We start from the raw sequence: 18,408 nt of genomic DNA, 5'->3' as shown, positions 1-18,408 counted from the left end.
TAGTGGGTGTCATGAGTTTTACATTCTTTGCGGTCGAACCTCGATGGTGCTGTTCACTGCTGATCGCCCACCATTGACCGCTAGTCTGTTTTTTGGCATGGCACCATCAGGCTTTTGCCAATGCCCCCAGTGCCCTCTGACAATGTCCATTATAGACCCCCCACGAGGTCTGTCTTGTGCTTGGGGGAATTGCATGACGTCAGGGGGTGTCCCCTTTGGCTCAGATGACACTCAAGGGTCACTGCATAGAAACATAGAAACATAGAAATGACGGCAGAAGAAGACCAAACGGCCCATCCAGTCTGCCCAGCAAGCTTCACACATTTTTTCTCTCATACTTATCTGTTTCTCTTAGCTCTTGGTTCTATTTACCTTCCACCCCCACCATTGAAATATCTAGCTTGATTAGTTAGGGGTAGTAGGGGTAGTAACCGCCGCAATAAGCAAGCTACACCCATGCTTATTTGTTTTACCCAGACTGTGTTATACAGTCCTTATTGGTTGTTTTTCTTCTCCCCTGCTGTTGAAGCAGGGAGCTATGCTGGAAATGCGTGATGTATCAGTCTTCTCCCATGCCGTTGAAGCAGAGAGCCATGCTGGATATGCATCAAAAGTGAAGTATCAGACACATTTGGTTTGGGGTAGTAACCGCCGTAACAAGCCAGCTACTCCCCGCTTTGTGAGTGCGAACCCTTTTTTCTTCTCCCCTGTCGTTGAAGCAGAGAACTATGCTGTATATGCATTGAAGGTGAAGTATCAGGCTTATTTGGTTTGGGGTAGTAACCGCCATAACAAGCCAGCTACTCCCCTCTTTGTGAGTGTAAATCCATTTTCCACATTTCCTCTTGCTGTTGAAGCTTAGAGCGATGTTGGAGTCACAGTAAGCATGTGTATGTTTATTGAATAAGGGTATTGTCTCCAGGCAGTAGCTGTCATTCTGGTGAGTCACCCACTCTTCATTGGCGGCCTCTTGACTTTATGGATCCACAGTGTTTATCCCACGCCCCTTTGAAGTCCTTCACAGTTCTGGTCTTCACCACATCCTCCGGAAGGGCATTCCAGGCGTCCACCACCCTCTCCGTGAAGAAATACTTCCTGACATTGGTTCTGAATCTTCCTCCCTGGAGCTTCAAATCGTGACCCCTGGTTCTGCTGATTTTTTTCCTACGGAACAGGTTTGTCGTTGTCTTTGGATCATTAAAACCTTTCAAGTATCTGAAAGTCTGTATCTTATCACCTCTGCTCCTCCTTTCCTCCAGGGTGTACATATTTAGATTCTTCAATCTCTCCTCGTACGTCATGCGATGAAGATCCTCCACCTTCCTGGTCGCCCTTCTCTGTACCGCTTCCATCTTGTCTTTGTCTTTTTGTAGATACGGTTTCCAGAACTGAACACAGTACTCCAGGTGAGGCCTCACCAAGGACCTGTACAAGGGAATAATCACTTCCCTTTTCTTACTCGATATTCCTCTCTCTATGCAGCCCAGCATTCTTCTGGCTTTTGCTATCGCCTTGTCGCATTGTTTCGCAGACTTCATATCATTAGACACTATCACCCCAAGGTCCCTCTCCTGCTCCGTGCACATCAGCTTTTCCCCCCCCATCGAATACAGTTCATTCGGGTTTCCACTCCCCATATGCATGACTTTGCACTTCTTGGCATTGAATCTGAGCTGCCATATCTTCGACCACTCTTCCAGTTTCCTTAGATCCCGTCTCATTCTCTCCACTCCTTCCGGCGTGTCCACTCTGTTGCTGATCTTCGTGTCATCCGCAAAAAGACAAACCTTACCTTCTATCCCGTCCGCAATGTCGCTCACAAAGATATTGAACAGGACCGGTCCCAACACCGATCCTTGTGGTACACCACTTAAAACCGCTCTCTCTTCAGAGAAGGTTCCATTTACCATCACACATTGTCTTCTCTGTCAGCCAATTTGCAATCCAGGTCACCACCTCGGCCCTCACTCCTAAGCTTCTCGTTTTATTCACCAGTCTCCTGTGCGGAACCGTATCAAAAGCTTTGCTGAAATCCAAGTATATGATATCAAGCGCTCTTCCTCGATCCAATTCCTTGGTTACCCAGTCAAAAAAGTTAATCAGATTTGTCTGACAGGATCTTCCCCTGGTGAATCCATGTTGCCTCTGGTCCATCAATTCCCCGGACTGTAGATAGTTCACTATTCTCTCTTTCAGCAGTGACTCCATTACTTTTCCCACCACCGAAGTGAGGCTAACCGGTCTGTAGTTACCAGCCTCCTCTCTGTTCCCACTCTTGTGAAGCGGGACCACCACCGCTCTTCTCCAATCACTTGGCACCACTCCCGTTTCTAGGGATCTATTGAACAGGTCACACAGCGGAGCTGCCAGAACATCTCTGAGCTCCCTCAATATCCTTGGATGAATCCCATCAGGCCCCATGGCTTTGTCCACTTTCAGGTTCTTTAGCTCATCCCACACATTTTCTACTGTAAAAGGATTTATATCCATTCCACTTCCCTCCAGTTTCTTGTTGTGTAGAGATGGTCCTTCTCCAGGGTCTTCTTTAGTGAACACAGAGCTGAAGTATTCGTTTAATATTTCTGCCATTTCTTCGTCTCTCTCCACACACTGATCATTACCACCTTTCAATTTCACTATACCACTTTGGACCTTTCTCTTTTCGCTGATGTATCTGAAAAATGTTTTGTCACCATTTTTTATCTCCTTGGCAATCCTCTCTTCTGCTTGACTCTTTGCCAACTTGATTAATTTCTTTGTCTCCCTCAGTTGATACAAATATTCTTCTTTGTGCTCCTCCCTTTGGGATCTTTTATATTTCTTGAATGCTGTTCTTTTAGCTTTAATTTTGTCAGCCACCTCCTTTGAGAACCAGATAGGTTTCAATTTTCTTTTGCTTTTCTTTACATTTCTAACATATAGAGCAGTTGCCTTGGTGATTGCTCCTTTTAGATTGGTCCACTGTTGATCCACATCTCTCTTGTTCTCCCATCCTTTAAGTTCTTCCTCCAGGTACTTCCCCATTTCCTCAAAGTCTGTGTTTTTCAACTGTAAAACTCGGGTCTTTGTGGTTCTTTTCCCTATTCTTTTAGTGATATTAAACCATACCGTTTGATCACTACTGCTGAGGTGGGCGCCCACCTGGACATCTGAGACATTATCTGCATTAGTGAGCACTAAGTCGAGTATAGCTCCTTCTCTCGTGGGTTCCAACACCATTTGTTTGAACAAAGATACTTGCATGGCATCCACTATCGCTCTACTATTTTTAGTTTCTGCAGAGGGGATTTTCCAGTCTACATCTGGCATATTAAAGTCACCCACGATCACCACTTCTCCCTTCTTACCTATTTTATGGATGTCTTCAACCAGATCTCTGTCCAGCTCTTCCTTTTGGTTTGGAGGCCTGTAAACCACTCCAATATAAATGGACGCTCCGTCATCTTTTTTTAGGTCGAGCCATAGAGCTTCTTCCTTACCCCAACTTCCTTGTAGCTCAGATGCTTGGATGTTGTTTCTAACATAAAGAGCCACACCTCCCCCTTTTCTATCCTCTCTGTCCTTCCTTAACAAGTTGTAGCCTGGTATTGTTGTATCCCATTCATGAGATTCTGTGAACCATGTTTCTGTGATAGCAACAATGTCCAATTCTGCCTCAGCCATTAGGGCCTGCAGATCTGGGATTTTATTTCCCAAACTATGAGCATTTGTGGTCATAGCCTTCCAGGTACTCTCTTTAAGATTATTGCTTTTCCTGGACTCCTTATAAGATATTAGTTGAGATTTGTTATTCACTTCACTCTTTCTTTTTGCAGTTGTGCCACTGTTGACAGAGTTATTCATCTCAATTAGATTTTTCTTTTGGTTATGGATCTTGAAATACTACATGCATTGTATTTTCTCTCTCTTTGCTGGTAACACTTCAGTGTTTTTCTCAAGAACTTCTTCAGTTTTTAATATAGAGAAGGCTTGTTGTTCTTCTTTTTGCATTTGGTACATTGTGTGTCTCCTCATCACAGGTCTAATTCTACCAGAGCCCACTGTAATCCTGGATTGTAAAGAATTTCTTAATGACCTGTTTGAGTGGGGGGGTGTACCTGTTGGCTGCCCATCTGTCAAGAATGGGTGACTGTGGGGCCTACCTGAGCCTACTGAATCTCCTTTTCTTGACTCCTGGCTTTTCTGTGATATTGGGGAATTATTTTCTGAGTAATGCAATGTGGGTGTATTACTTTTAATTGAAGCTAATTGATCTTTAATCTCAGTCAGCTCCTTTTACAAGGAAGAGAGTTGTGCACAAATTGGGCAAGCCCTAAGTTTCCAGATGACTTCCCTGACAATAAATGCTCCACAAAGGTTACATTGGATAGTCCTCATTTTGATAAATTTATCTGATGGATAACACCTAAGGAACAACTAAATTACCAATTTATCCTGTTGCCAATTGTATTTAGGTAGACTATATTAGAACAACCAACCTAGGGGTGGGTGGGAGGGAAGCAGACAGAATAGCAAAATTAAAGCTATGTAAAAAGGCTTAATTTAAAGAAATCTTAGCTTTGCCAAGTAAGTTGGACTGTAGTCTCTCCTCTCTTTCAAGCAGACTGACTAGAGCTGGCCTGATCACCTTCTATGATCCACAAGTCACCTGTTAAGTGTCTTGTTAAAAACTCCCTCTTTTTTTTTTTCTTGTTTTTGGTATATGTTATGATTGCTTTTGGAACAGGCAACACAAAACAATTTAAATCACTTATAACAATATCTGGAGAAATAGGCACATACGAATAACAGTAGACAGAATAGCAAAATTAAAGCTATGTAAAAAGGCTTAATTTAAAGAAATCTTAGCTTTGCATGTGTCTAGATAAGATGGAAAAGCTGTTTGGCCCCAGGAAGTCTAGTCTTTCGACCTCTGTGTTGGGGAAGGAGGATCTCATGGCAGCAAGGGCCATGCTGTCTTCACTGCCAGGTCTCCAGGTCAAATTGGGCACTGGGGACCAGCCTACATCTTTCCTCTTTCCAGGTCTGGATCATCACAGTTTCCCTCGATGCCGGGAAAAGACCAGGCCAAGCACTGCAGGAGGGCAAAGCAGTCATTGGGTTGCCACCTTCGCAGGAGACCTAGCTTAGGAAGGATCCGGCTACAGTCGAGATGCCCCCAAAGTGGCTCTGGGCTGAGGAGATGTTGCCCTCCATCGAGGCAGATGGCCCGAGGTGGTCCCCACCGATACCTATGTCAGACATCGGTCTCTCTCGGGACTCCGAGGGAGACCAGATAGCGCCACTGCTGAAAAGAGGACAGCTGGAAGCGGCAGCCGATCAGGCTAGGGACCTCCCCATATCTCATCACACAGGATCAGGGCAGTATGCGCCATCCCATCTTCCAGGCCTTATCCCTAACAGCTTGGATGTTGAAGGTGATTTTGCAGCCCCTAGACCTCCAGGATGATATCTCGGGTTCTGGTGGCATCCAGGAAGCCTTCCAATAGGAAGTTTTATGGCCTGAAGTGGAGGAGGCTTTTCGTTTGGTGTGAGTGCCATGACTTGGATGTGTTCGCTTGCTCCACACCAAAACTTCTTGAATGCCTCCTATATCTTCTAGAAGCTGGCCTAAATACCAACAACGTCCAGGTGAATCTCTGTGCTATTGGGGCCTAATAACAAGGAGTGGATGGCTTTCCCATCTCTCAGCAGCCTATAGTGGGTGCTTTGAGGTTTCTGCTTCAGCTGAAGCCTCCCCTAAGGCCCCCCCATTGTGTCCTAGGAACTCAATTTGGTCTTGTCTCAACTTAGGCTCCTGAGTCTTTGTGCTCCTGTGACCTGAAGTACCTGACCTGGAAGGTCACCTTGGTGGCGGTCACATCAGCGCACAGTCAGCAAACTTCAGGCCTTGGTGTCGTATCCACCTTAAAGTTCTTACATGGTAGGGTGGTCCTGTACACACCCTAAGTTCCTGCTTAAGGTGGTGACTGATTTCTATTTAAATCAGTCAATCGTCCTATTCACCTTTTTTTTCCAAAGCCTCATTCGTACCAAGGTGAACAAGCTATCAGTTTGGATTGCAAGGGAGCTTTAGCCTTCTACCTGGAGTGGTCAGCAGGCCATAGGCAGTCCACGCAACTCATATCTTGACAGGAACAGATTGGGAGTTACAGTTGCTAAGCAGACTCTGTCCAACTGACTAGCAGATTGCATCTCCTTTTGCTATGCTCAGACAGGTCTGCAGCTTGGGGGCTATGTCGAGGCTCATTCTGTCAGCCATGACAGCTTTGGTGTTCCACTTCAGAGCAGTCCCTGGGAACAAGATCTGCAAGGCTGCAACATGGAGTTCCCTCCACACCTTTGCCTTGTGCTACTGTCTTGTCAGGGACAGCCGACGCGACAGCAATTTTAGCCAGTCTGTCCTCTGGTATCTTTCAGCTCTGAAACCCAACTCTTCCTACCTCAGGCCCCTTGTTCGGCTTCATGCTGTGTCTCTGTTACCAACATCACCTTTGTTGTGACCGTTGGCATCTGGTTAGGTGACTGATCCCCCTTGTTTCGGGAAAAGCCTGTAGCTAGGGATTCACCCACTTGTGAGGACTATCATCCTGCTTGACCTAAGAGCAGAGTTGCTTTCCTGTAACAAGTGTTCTCCTAGGACAGCAGGATGTTAGTCTTCAGGAAACCTGCCCACCACTCTGCGGAGTTGGGTTTTTTCCTAGTTTATTTTTCGTAGTTCTATATTACAAGACTGAGAGGGACCCAGCGTGGAATTGTGGATAGTGGCATGTTGGGCATGCTCAGTGTGCCAGTCAAAGTTTCTAGAAACATTGACAAAAGCTTTCTGTGCTGGGCTCCATCTGATGTCACTCGCTTATGAGGACTAACATACTGCTGTCGCAGGAGAACACCTGTTAGAGGTAAGCAACTTTGCTTTACTCCCCTGCCCCTAGAGCCCCCTCTTTTCTTACTCTTATTCCCTTTCCCTCTCTTCTTACTCTTATTCCCTTTCCCTCTTCCTCCTGTCTCTATTCTCCTTCTGTTATTTCTCTAACCCTCCTGCCTGAAATCCCTTCATTTCCTTCTGAGATCCTCTCCCCATCTCTAGATCCCTTCCCTTTCCCTCCAGTACCAATCACTACAATTCCCCCCTCCCCCCTTTTTTTTTTCCTAAGGAAGACCCATTGGTTCTTCAACATTTTTTGTGAGCGACATAATGGAAGGGTTGTCAAGGTTTTGTCTTTTTACCAATGATGATAAAGTCTCTAACAGGGTGGACAGTAGGAAAGGAGTGGAAAATGTGGACGGATCTAGCAAAGCTCAAGCAATGGTCTAAGGTCTGATAGTTAAGACTTAATGCTTAATGCAGAGTAAATGCATTTAGGATGCAAAAATCCAAGGGAAAGATACAGTATTGGAGGTGAAATTCTTCTAAGCAGAAAGGAAGAGACGGATCTGGGTGTAACGGCATCTGATGATCTTAAGGTGGCCAAACAGGTGGATAAGAGTGGTAAAAGCCAGAAAGATGCTTGGCTGCATAGGGAGAGTAATGGCCAATAGAAAAAGGGAGGTGATAATGCCCTATATAGGTCCTTTTGTGAGACCTCACTTGGAAACGATATATAATTCTGAAGACCACACCTTCAAAAGGATAAACAGGATGGAGTCAGTCCAGAGGATAACTACTAAAATGGTCAGTGGTCATCATTTTTAAAGCATATGGGGATAGCATATTGAAGATCTAAGCATGTATACTCTAATGAAGAGGGGAGAGAGACATTTACATATCTCAAAGAGGCTCTAGAATGAGGTTGAAAGGTGATAGACTCAGGGGTAATCTGAGGATCTGGTCACACTCCTGGGTCCTAGTTGGTCTTGACATCAGTGCTCTTTGAGGAGGAGCTGGAGAGGTGGGTACAGCTGGTCCTGGAGCCTGACGGGACACTGGGGACAGTACTGTCCCTCAAGCCATTGCTAGAATCTCTACATGTGCTCATTGGCATGTTACAGCCGCTGTGTACCTGGGGTGGTATCAACTGCTTGATGGGGAATCAGTGCCATGAGCTGATTCAGTGCTTGTCCCCGGTTCTTTGGAGGAGGAAGCTCCCTTGATAGCAGGTGACAGTGTCCTGAGCCCTCATGACCAGTCAAGTCTGTTCCTACACTGCTGGCCAGAGGCCAAGTGCCTAGGGCCCAGTCTCCTGCATAGACAGTGAGGACAAAAGCCCTTATGACCCCTGGGGAGATGATTCCTCCTATGTTTCCAACAATGTGTTGCATAATCTCCCCTCGGAACAGTCTCCTCCTGATGACAGAAGGAAGTCTCCCCCGGAAGACCTCTCATTAGCAGGCTTTGTCAGGGTGATGGCAAGACCATCTCAATTCAGTTGCAGACAGAGGTTACCTGGTACAAGATACTGGCTATTGTCCAGTATGAGGAGCCTCCCAAGGAAATTGTGGCAGACCAGTACATGAGATCTTGTAGAATTATTGAGGGAACACCCTGGCTCAGTTCCTTCCCATTAGGAAGATGGATGTGATTTGTCTTATCTGGAACGCTCTCTAGTTCAAGAAGCATCGGCTGCCACACCAATCTGTCATCCAGTCCTCTCTCAAAAAGGCCAAGCATACACAGACCATTCCTTGGTGCTCCTGGAGGAGGATCAGAGAGCCATGGATGCTCTTGGGAGGAAAGTGTTTCAAGGTGCTATGCTCATTGCTTGCATAGCAACCTACCAGCTCTACATGGGCCAGTATGTGCAGGACATCCTGAAGTAAGTGCAGGAGGTGGCTGAACAGCAGCAGAGTACGCTCCAGTCACTTGTGCGTAAGGATCTGGAGTGTGGAAAACCCAGGGTCCAGTCGACCTACAGTGTTTGTTTGAGACGGCATTAAGAGTCTCTGCCAGACCTCCTAGAAGAGGAGGATGGATCCTGGGTGCCAGCAGAGAGCTGCTGGAGTGTTGCATGGTGGTCCTGAGTTTGGGCCACTGCATCCTTCACTTTATCTCTGAAGAGATTCTCTTCAGTGTTTCCTGATGAAGATATGGGCCCCAAAGCCCCAGCCAGTGCCTCAGTCAACTCTGGAGGGGGGGTGGGGGTGTTTGACTGGGTTGTAGAAAGCATAGCCATGTCTGCTGTACCTGGGACGATGGACCATCTGGGGGGGAGGGGGGCTGCAATTCTATGCGAGATGATGGTCCAGTGTAACCTTGCACCAGTGGGTTCTAGCCATTGTCTAGAGGTTACAAAGTAAATCTATTAAGTACACCACTAAATTACCCCAAGTTCTTTTTGGGGACTGGTAGTATATCAGGCACTGTCCTCCCACTTAATAGCCAGGGTGGGGATTCTACTCCTAGAACCTGATTCCAAAGAAAACAGGGGAACCTTTGTCCCATCCTAGACGTAAGGGCCTTGAACAAGTTTCTAATAAAAGAAAAGCTCAAGATAGTTTCCCTGGACACCTTGATCCCTTCTTGCAAAAAAAGGGATGACTATGCTTGCTTGACCTAAAGGACACACACACTTCCTCTCACCAGGGAAACTCTCAATATGGGTATCTCAGATTTGTGGTGGGAAAACAGCATTTCCAGTATCGCATGCTGCTGTCTGGGCTAGGTCAGCCCCACGTGTCTTCCTGAAATGCTTAGCCATGGTGGCAGCGCATCTTTGCAGGCTGAGTCCGTTTTTCCCCTCTCTGGATGAAATTGGGCTTCCTTGGAGCCCTGCTTAAACACTGCTCAGGCCAAAGCCCTCCTGCCCAGGCAATAGGCCACCAATTTGACATTGCAGCAGAGATTCGTGACCCAACAGGTTTTAGCATGACACGTGTTGAGGCTGCTGGGCCACATGACCCCAAAGGTACATATCACTCCCTTGGCACAATTACACATGAGAAGAGCCCAATGGATCCTAGCTTTTTTAGTAGCATCAAGCCACACAGGATCTTCAGGACTGCATCCAAGTCACCCCACCCCTCTGGGATTCTTTGTCCTGGTGGTGGGTGAAGTCCAATCTGGAATTGGAATTTGGGGGGGGGGCCTCTTTCCAAAGTCCTCTGGTCCAAATTGTACTAATGGTGGATGCATCCACCCTGGGCTGGGGGTACTTATTGATGGGCTCCATACCCAGGGTCTATGGTCCACCCAGGAGCAATTGTCAAATCAATTTCCTGGAGCTCTGGGCAATTGGGTACGCTCTGTGGGCTTTGAGATTGGCTGTCCACAAAATTGTATTGATGCAGATTGCCAACCTTGTGGCATATCAAACAGGGAGGTATGGGATTGTACCTCTTGTGTCAGGAAGCAGTCCAGATATGGTCATGGGCCTTCTCCCATGGGATGGTGCTCAGGGCTATTTATTTGGCCAGAACGGAGAATGCAATTGCAGACAGGCTGATGTTTCTCCTTCCAACCCCATGAATGGTATCTGGACTCAAGGGGTGGCGAATTGGATCTTCCAGAGATGGATCTGTTCGCTGTTCCTTGGAACAAGAAGGTTCCTCAGCTTTGCTTCTGGTACAGAACACATGACAGACCAGCTCTGACAACTTCATCCACTGCTGGGACGCTGGTGTCCTGTATGTGATTCCTTCAGCTCCATTGGTGGCAAAGAATTTGAAGCTTTGCAATGATAAAAGGACTATGATCGTCATAGCTCACCATTGGCCAAGACAAGTCTGGTTTCCACTTCTGGAGATTTCCATGAGAAAACTGATCAAGCTGGAGAATTCCCTGGACATCACCCAGGATCGGGGCAAGTTGTGGCATTCCAGTGAGTAGGCTCAATCGCTTACAGCCTGGATGTTAAGTTTGATTCTACAACCACTGTATCTCTGAGGGATGTGCCTTGGGTCCTTATAGCTTCCAGAAAGCCTTTCACTAGAAAGTCCTATGCATTAAAGTGGAGGAGGTTTTCCGTGTGATGTGAGCAAAAGGCCCTAGATGTGCTCTCCTGCTCTAAAAACAAACAAACCCAGAAAAAACAAAAAACTGCTTGACTACCTTCTACACCTTTTGGAAGTTGGTTTGAAGAGCAACTCAAGGTTCACCTGAATGCAATTTGTGCATATCACCACAGTATAGAGGGTAAGCCTGTCTTTGTACAGTTTATGCAAGGTCTGCTTCAGTTGAAGCCTCCCCTAAGGTGTCCTGTGTCCTGAAACATCAACATGGTTTTGGCTCATCTGACGAAAGCTGTTTGAGCCACTGTGCTGCTGTGATCTGAAGTATCTGACCTGGAAGGTCACTTCACCGTGCAGAGTCAGTGAGCTCCAGGTCTTAGTAACTTATCCATCTTACACTGTTTCCATGATAGGGTGGTCTTGGGCATGCACACTAAGTTCCTGCCTAAGATGGTGTCCGACTTCCATCTTAACTGGTCCATTGCCCTGCCAATATATCTGCTAGGCCCCCATTCCCACCAAGGCGAATGAGCCTTCTACAGTTAGGTCTGCTGAAAAAGCCTTTGTCTTCTGTCGAGCGGACAGAAGCCCAAAGACAGTCCACCCAACTTTTTGTGTTGATCAGAACAAGCTGGAGATGGCTGTTGCCAAGCAGATACTTTCCAGTTGACTATTAGACTGCATTATCTCCTGTTATACCTAGGCAGCATTGCATCTTGGGGGCCATGTCAAGGCTCACTGTTTGAACCATTGCAGCGTCAGTGGCCCACTTGCAAGTAGTCCCCATGGAAGAGATCTGCAGAGCTGAGAGGTGAATGAGCGGATGGAGCTCCACATCTCATTACTGTTTGGATAGGGATTGGCCAAACTGCTGTCGTGAAGGCTGTCTGTCTTTTGGAACTTGTTTGAGGTTTAGATCCCCAACTCTATTCCTTCCTGGAGCCTGTTCTTTCTGTTCAGGCTGCCTGCCTCCTGTACCAACAAAACTCTGCTGTGCCTGTTGGCATGTATTTTGTTGGTCCTCTTTTTGGTTTGTGGTGCTGTTTTGTAGCTAAGGATTTCCCTGTGTGTGAAGACTATTCTACTTGTCTTTGAAAGCAGAGATGCTTATCTGTAATAGGTGTTCTCCAAGGACAGCAGGATGTCAGTCCTCACGCATCCCACCTGCCATCCCGCAGAGTTGAGTTCTTTGCTGGTTTTATTTTACTATTTTAATTGTTAATTCTATGTTATAAGTCTGGGGGGGATCCCACGTGGATGCATGGTATAATGCATGCTGGGAGAGGCTTGGTCAAAGTTCTAGAGCAGAGCTTTCCAAAGTGTGTGTCGCGACACTTTACTGTGTCGCCTGAGGTGTGCCGGTGTGTCGCGCAAGCCCGGTGCACGTGACACACCGGCAAGTGCAGGGGCCGGGAACCCATGGCTCCGAGCCAGATATGGCTCTTTTGAGGGCTGCATCTGGCTCGCAGACAAGTGTCGCCACACTTTCCCGCTGACCCAGCTGCTCCCCGGTCCTCCTCCGCGCGGAACGCGGCACGACAGCTGCGTGCTCTCTTCTTCCCGCGCCCCCCCCCCCCCCCCCCCCCGGAAGAGGAAGTGGAGAGTATCGGGTGCGTGAGCGGCAAGAAGAGGCCACGCTAGTGTGCTCGGCATCGGCCCGAAGAAAAGAAGACTGCAGCGCGGCTCGGAGGAAAATGAAGAGCTTCAACCGCGGCCGATGGGACTCCGCCTCCGCGAGGGCTGAAGATGAAGGAGGTTAGCGTTGGGAGGAGGCTGCTGCTGCCGCGAGTTCCCGGGGTGGGGGAGAGAGAGAGTGAATGACGCTCATTCACTCTCTCTCTCCCCCACCCCCACCCCGGGAACTCGTGGCAGCAGCAGCCTCCTCCCAACGCTAACCTCCTTCATCTTCAGCCCTCGCGGAGGCGGAGTCCCATCGGCCGCGGTTGAAGCTCTTCATTTTCCTCCGAGCCGCGCTGCAGTCTTCTTTTCTTCGGGCCGATGCCGAGCGCACTAGCGTGGCCTCTTCTTGCCGCGCAGGCACCCGATACTCTCCACTTCCTCTTCCGGGCCGCGGGGGCGGGGGGCGTGTGTGTGTGAGAGAATGTCTGTGATTGAGAGCCTGCCTGTGAGAGAGAGAGAGAGAGAGAGCATGAATGTAAGTTTACCATTGGGAACCTGTATGTGTAAGTTTGTGATTGAAAACCTGTTTGTGTGAAAGAGTATGTGTGTATGATTGAGATCCTTTGTGTGTGAGAGAAATCATGTGTATGTATGATTAAGAGCCTGTGTGTATAAGTAAGAGAGAGATCATGTGTGTCTGTGTGATTGAGAGCTGGTTTAGGTGAGGGAGCATGTGAGTATGTGATTGAAAGCCTGTGTGTAAATGAGAGAAAGAGAGGACATGTTTGTAAGCATGTGAATGAGAGTCTGTGTGAGAGAAAAAGACAGCATGTATGTGTGTGATTGAAAGCCTGTCTGTGTGTAAGCGTGAAAAGATAGACAGCATGTGTATATGTGAGTACTGAGAGCATGTGTGTATAGGTGTGTCATTGAGAGCCAGTGTGAGAGAGAGCGCTGGTATGTGACAGAGAGGAGAAAGTTCCAAACAAACCACCCCACCTCCTGCTAATTCAGAACAATCTCAGGACACCTGGATATCAAACGTTCCCAGGTATGCAGAGCAAAAAAATGTTTGTATCCTTATTATTTTTCATTACTGGGTCTTTGTGTCTGCTATTTTGAAATATTTTGTTGGTATCTGGAAATGTTTTATATGAGTTTTTAATTATTGGATATTCCACTCATCAGCTGTTTCGAAATATGTTCTTTTTGTTAGTACAGTTTTACTGCTGACGATTTTATATTTCTTGATTTGTTTTATAAGGATGGGTGATGTTTCTTTTTTCCTTTGTTACACTGCATACAGAGACTCTGGCTTGTTGCAGTTTCCAATTCATTTTTTTCTGCATGCTTCTTGTTATGCGTTTTGGTCTCTTTATTCTATGTTAGGTGAGGGACAGCACGTGATTCAGGTGAGGTTTTCTGCTGGCGTGTAGTTTCTGTGTAGGACTCTATAGCAGCCTGACTTGGTCCGTTTTCCTAATAGGAGATGTGTTGGTGTCTTAAGGCCTGGTGTAATATTTTCAGAGACTTATTGTACTTTAAAAGTGTGATCTTACATAAAATGCACACATTTACTTGTACTTTAGTTTTAAACATATTGTATGGCTCTCATGGAATTACATTTTAAAATATGTGGCGTTTATGGCTCTCTCAGCCAAAAAGGTTCCTGACCCCTGGGCAAGTGGGAGCCAATGCGGCCACCGGTGGACCTCATCCCACTGGCGGCTGAGCAGTAAAGAATCGCTGTGCTGTGTGCCGCGGACACACAGCAGGAAGATCGGCATGGCCGTGGTGGAGCTCACCTCACCACGGCCTGAAGAACAAGGTCACGTCGAAACGTGCAGATGCTCCGCCTCCTTCCTGCCCACGCGGCCCCGGAAGGAAAATGTTGCCGGAGCCGCACGGGCAGAAAGGGGGAGGAGCATCAGCCGCATGCAGAAGAGGAGCAGCGTCGTTACAGCGTGTGAGAAGAGAAGGCCCCCACCGCGGATCGGTCCGAAAAGATCAGGGCCGTTGCAGAGCCCGTCCTGCAGCGACCCGTGAAGAGGAGGCCCAGAGGTAAGAGAGAGGCTGAGGGCCTGTAGAGTGTGTGCATGTATGAGGTGCGTTGAGAGATTGGATTGCGTGTATGAGGTGTGTTGAGAGATTGGGTTGCGTGTATGAGGTGCGTTGAGAGATTGGGTGTGGGAGTGAGGACCTGAATGTTTGCAGAGACAGCATGTGAGAACCTGTATGTGTGTGCGAGAGACAGCATGTGATAGTGAGAGCCTGTGCTTGAGCAAGACAGCATGAGGGAGTGAGAGAGAGCCTGGGTGTGTGTCAGACAGCATTTGCAAGAGAGAGACTATGAATGATTGTATGAGAGAGAGCATGTGAGAGTGAGAGCCTGTGTGTGTGTGTGTGTGTGTGTGTGTGTGTGTGTGTGAGAGAGAGAAAGCATATGAGAATGAGAACCTGACAATGTTTGAGGGAAGAAGACAGATGGAGAGAAAAGAAATAGAAAAAAAGACAATATGAAAGGAATTGGCAAAAAAATAAGAAAGGGGAGGTGGAACAAAAAAGCCTGTGACCAACCGATTAGAAAACTAAGTTCAGACAGCAAAGGTAAAAAAAAAAAGAAATAAATTACTTTTTACTGATTGGCACATGTAATCTTTGGTAATGTGCAAGAGTAGCACTTTCTCTATGCGGATCTCACAATGTACGAGATCAACATGGAGGAAGTGGAAACCCATGGGGCCTGCACAGAGGAGGCAGCAGAATGGGCTTCAGTGCCAATAGCAGCAATCAGCGCCTCCCCAATAGCCATGCGGCATCAGTGACAGTGGCAGCAGAGGAATGAGAGAGGCTCTGAGGTTGCTGGCAAAAGAAAGAGAGGGGGTCTGCCTTTAGTGTGCATGTGTATGAATGGGAGTCTGCCTAGGGGTGTATGTGTGTGAATGCATGGATGCCTGCCTGAGGGTGTGTCTGTGTATGAGAATGTATGGGTGTCTTCCTGGGGTTTGTATTTGTGAGAATAGGTGCCGGCCTGTGTGTAGTATATGTGTGTGTGTGAGAATGAATTGGTGCCTGCCTGGGGGTCTGTGTGTGTGAGAATGAATGTGTGCATGCCTGGGGGATGGTGAGGGAGTGGTGTGAAAATGAATGGGAGCCTGCCTGGGGGTCAGTTTCAGTGTGTGAGAATGACTGGAAGCTTGCCTGGGTGTGTGTGTTTGTGTGTACGTGAGGGAGCCAGAGAGAGTGTGTATGAGAAAATCCAGGGGAGTAAGAGTTTGTGGGGGGGGGGGGGTGTGTGGAGGGGGAGAGAGTGTCTTAGAGCCTGAGAGTGTGTCAGTGTCTGTGAGAGCGAGAGGTTATGGTGGGTATAAAAGCATGAATGTGTATGTATGTGACAGTGTATGTGTGAGAGAGAATGGACATGTGAGTCTGTGTGAGAGAGGATAACCTCCTAATCCTGGACAATATCAGGGTGACTGGAAATCAAGAGCTCCCACGTATGGACAGCAGGGGCTTTTTAAAATCCTTATTAGTTTTAATTATTGGGTGTTATTTGATATATGTGCTGTTTTGAAATATTTTATTGGTGTTTGGGAAATTGTAAAAAATGTATGATTTTAATTAATAGAAATTCTATTTATCAGTAGTTTTAAAATATTCTTTTATTAGTATGGTTTTACTATTATAACTGATGCTTTGTTTCTTGATTTTATTTGTTTTATGAGGAATGGTGGTTCTATTTTTCCATTGTTAATACACAGAGTCTGGCTTCTTGGGGTTTCCATTTCAGTTTTTGTCTAATTTGTGCTCCTTTATTTTGTATTCTGTATTTGGTGAGGGTCTGTCTCTGCTCTGTGTGTGTGACCATTATGAGAGATTCTGCTAGCATAGGGATCTATAGCAATCTGGTTTGTTTTGTTTCCTCAGTAGGTGGTGTATTGGTATTCTAGGACCCAGTGTAATATTTACCCTTGCTTTTTCACAGGTAGGGTTATTGTTGTTTGAGTCCTTGGTGTTATTACTGTTATGTTACAATGGGATTGCAGTATAGATTTTGAGTGTCTTTTTTACGAGGTTTTATTTTAGTTCACAATGTGCCTGGCAGTGGAAGGTGTTTGTGCTGCTGTTACTGTGAGGTGACACCAGCATTTGAAAATATCTTTCAGTATGATGAGCTGTAAGGAAAACATTCAAGCTCCATTGTTTGGGGGAATTTCAGTGGATGCACAGTTACAGAACTGGAGGTGCAGGATTTATTATTGACATTCTGTCCCTTCCTATAAATTCCAGACTTCTCTCTCATAGCCATATATAATTAGTTGAATGAGGCTATCAATTTTATAGTGTGAAACTGGCCAGCTTTTTAAAATTACGCAGAAGACCCTTTAGACTTTATTAACACCAAATATTCAAAAGCTGTGTTCATCCCATCAAGCTCATATATCTCATTAAAGAGGTAAATTGAATAACACAATAACTTTGTTTTATTATTGTTATTCATAAATTATAACAATAACATTAATCTTGGAATATTATATATTTTTAATATAAATGAAAGGTTTTCACAAGATAGGTTGTTGTCGAAATACATTTTGTTCGTTTAACCTTTAACCTCTGGTTTGCTAGTAGACTGAATTACTGTGTCCCGAAATTATGTTTGTCTTAAAAGTGTGTCACCAACATGAAAAGTTTGGAAAGCTCTGTTCTAGAGACTTTGACATAAGTTTTCCGTGCTGGGCTGCATCAGATGATGCGCTTTTGAGGACTGATGTCCTGCTGTCCTTGGAGGACAGGACACTTGTTACAGGTAAGCAACTCTGCTTTATCTCATAGCCTTCTAGAAATATGTATTTTACTCACTGACTTAACTTTTTTATTTTTTATTATTTTTTTTTTTTACAGAGCATTTATAAAGAACTTTTCTGTTGTAACTGATGCAATTCCTGATCTCCATCCTGGGCAAGAGATATTTCATTTATCTGAAGCTGGTAAACTTTTCAATCGGCATACGCTTTACTTGAAAAACTTTGGATTTAATGCACAGACTGCTGAGGAAAGACTTCTTCTTAGGTAAAGACCTAGTCTAGTTTCTGAATATTATGTTGGTGAATTTTGTATTAGTTTCCACCACCTTTGGCAGTAGTCATAATTTCTGTTCTTACTGTCGTTTTTTTTTTTTTTTAATCAATATGATTACTACTTCTGCTCCTTAGGCATTCTTCCTTAAGGAAGAAAAATGCTATGTCCACATCCTCTCTGTTCATCTATGTCCCTTTTCAAATGTGTGCATATACTGAACAGGGCTAGGCGGGGACTTAAAACCATTATATTCACAGAGCAATGACATGATGATAGGGGGGGCAAGGCAGCAGAGCCTGAAATAGGTAAATGTGTATGTTGCTTACTAGATCGTTGGGAGTGGTTGGGGCAGGTTGACATGCAGTTCAGAAGTACCGGGGCTTCAACAGGCATGCAAGGATGGCCACAATGTGAATCAAGTGGGACGGGCAATACACAGCCTTCCAGAAAAAAATGCCAGTGCCTCTTGTGTGGTTCCCTGGTACTGGAACCTTTCTGGGGACACTATTCAGCCATTGAGCAGCTTGGCTAATTAGCCAAGTAAACCAGTGCAGTTGTGCTGCTAAATGTACCTGGCTATCTATATTAGCTGTATATTTTCATATCGTCTAAATTTAGGATGGGTCATTGGCATGACTAGATTTAGCTGCGTAAGTTTACCGGCTGACTCCGAATATTGGAGTTAGGTGGTTAACTTATTTGGCTAACTCATTCCTCCCCAAAATGCCTTTAACCCCCACCCGGAACGCTCCTGACTTATCAAGCTAAATTCTAGCCACATGATTCATTATCCGGCTAAATTCTAGCTGGATAACTCTTTAA

General features: G+C 46.0%; 1 protein-coding gene across 5 annotated transcripts in view; it reads left to right on the top strand.

Moving 5' to 3' along the window:
• SLF2 (SMC5-SMC6 complex localization factor 2) overlaps positions 1 to 18,408 on the top strand; it is a 226,523-nt gene that overhangs the window by 78,585 nt on the left and 129,530 nt on the right. For all 5 annotated transcript variants that reach the window (XM_029610261.1, XM_029610260.1, XM_029610262.1 and 2 more), the window contains exon 8: positions 17,410 to 17,577. In XM_029610261.1, coding sequence (XP_029466121.1) covers positions 17,410 to 17,577 — 168 coding nt within the window. The remainder of the gene's footprint in view (positions 1 to 17,409; positions 17,578 to 18,408) is intronic.

Source organism: Rhinatrema bivittatum, chromosome 7 (assembly GCF_901001135.1).
Source record: "Rhinatrema bivittatum chromosome 7, aRhiBiv1.1, whole genome shotgun sequence".
Lineage (NCBI taxonomy): Eukaryota > Metazoa > Chordata > Amphibia > Gymnophiona > Rhinatrematidae > Rhinatrema > Rhinatrema bivittatum.
Note: the sequence above shows the minus strand (reverse complement) of the source record. Positions and strands in the feature narration are given on the sequence as shown.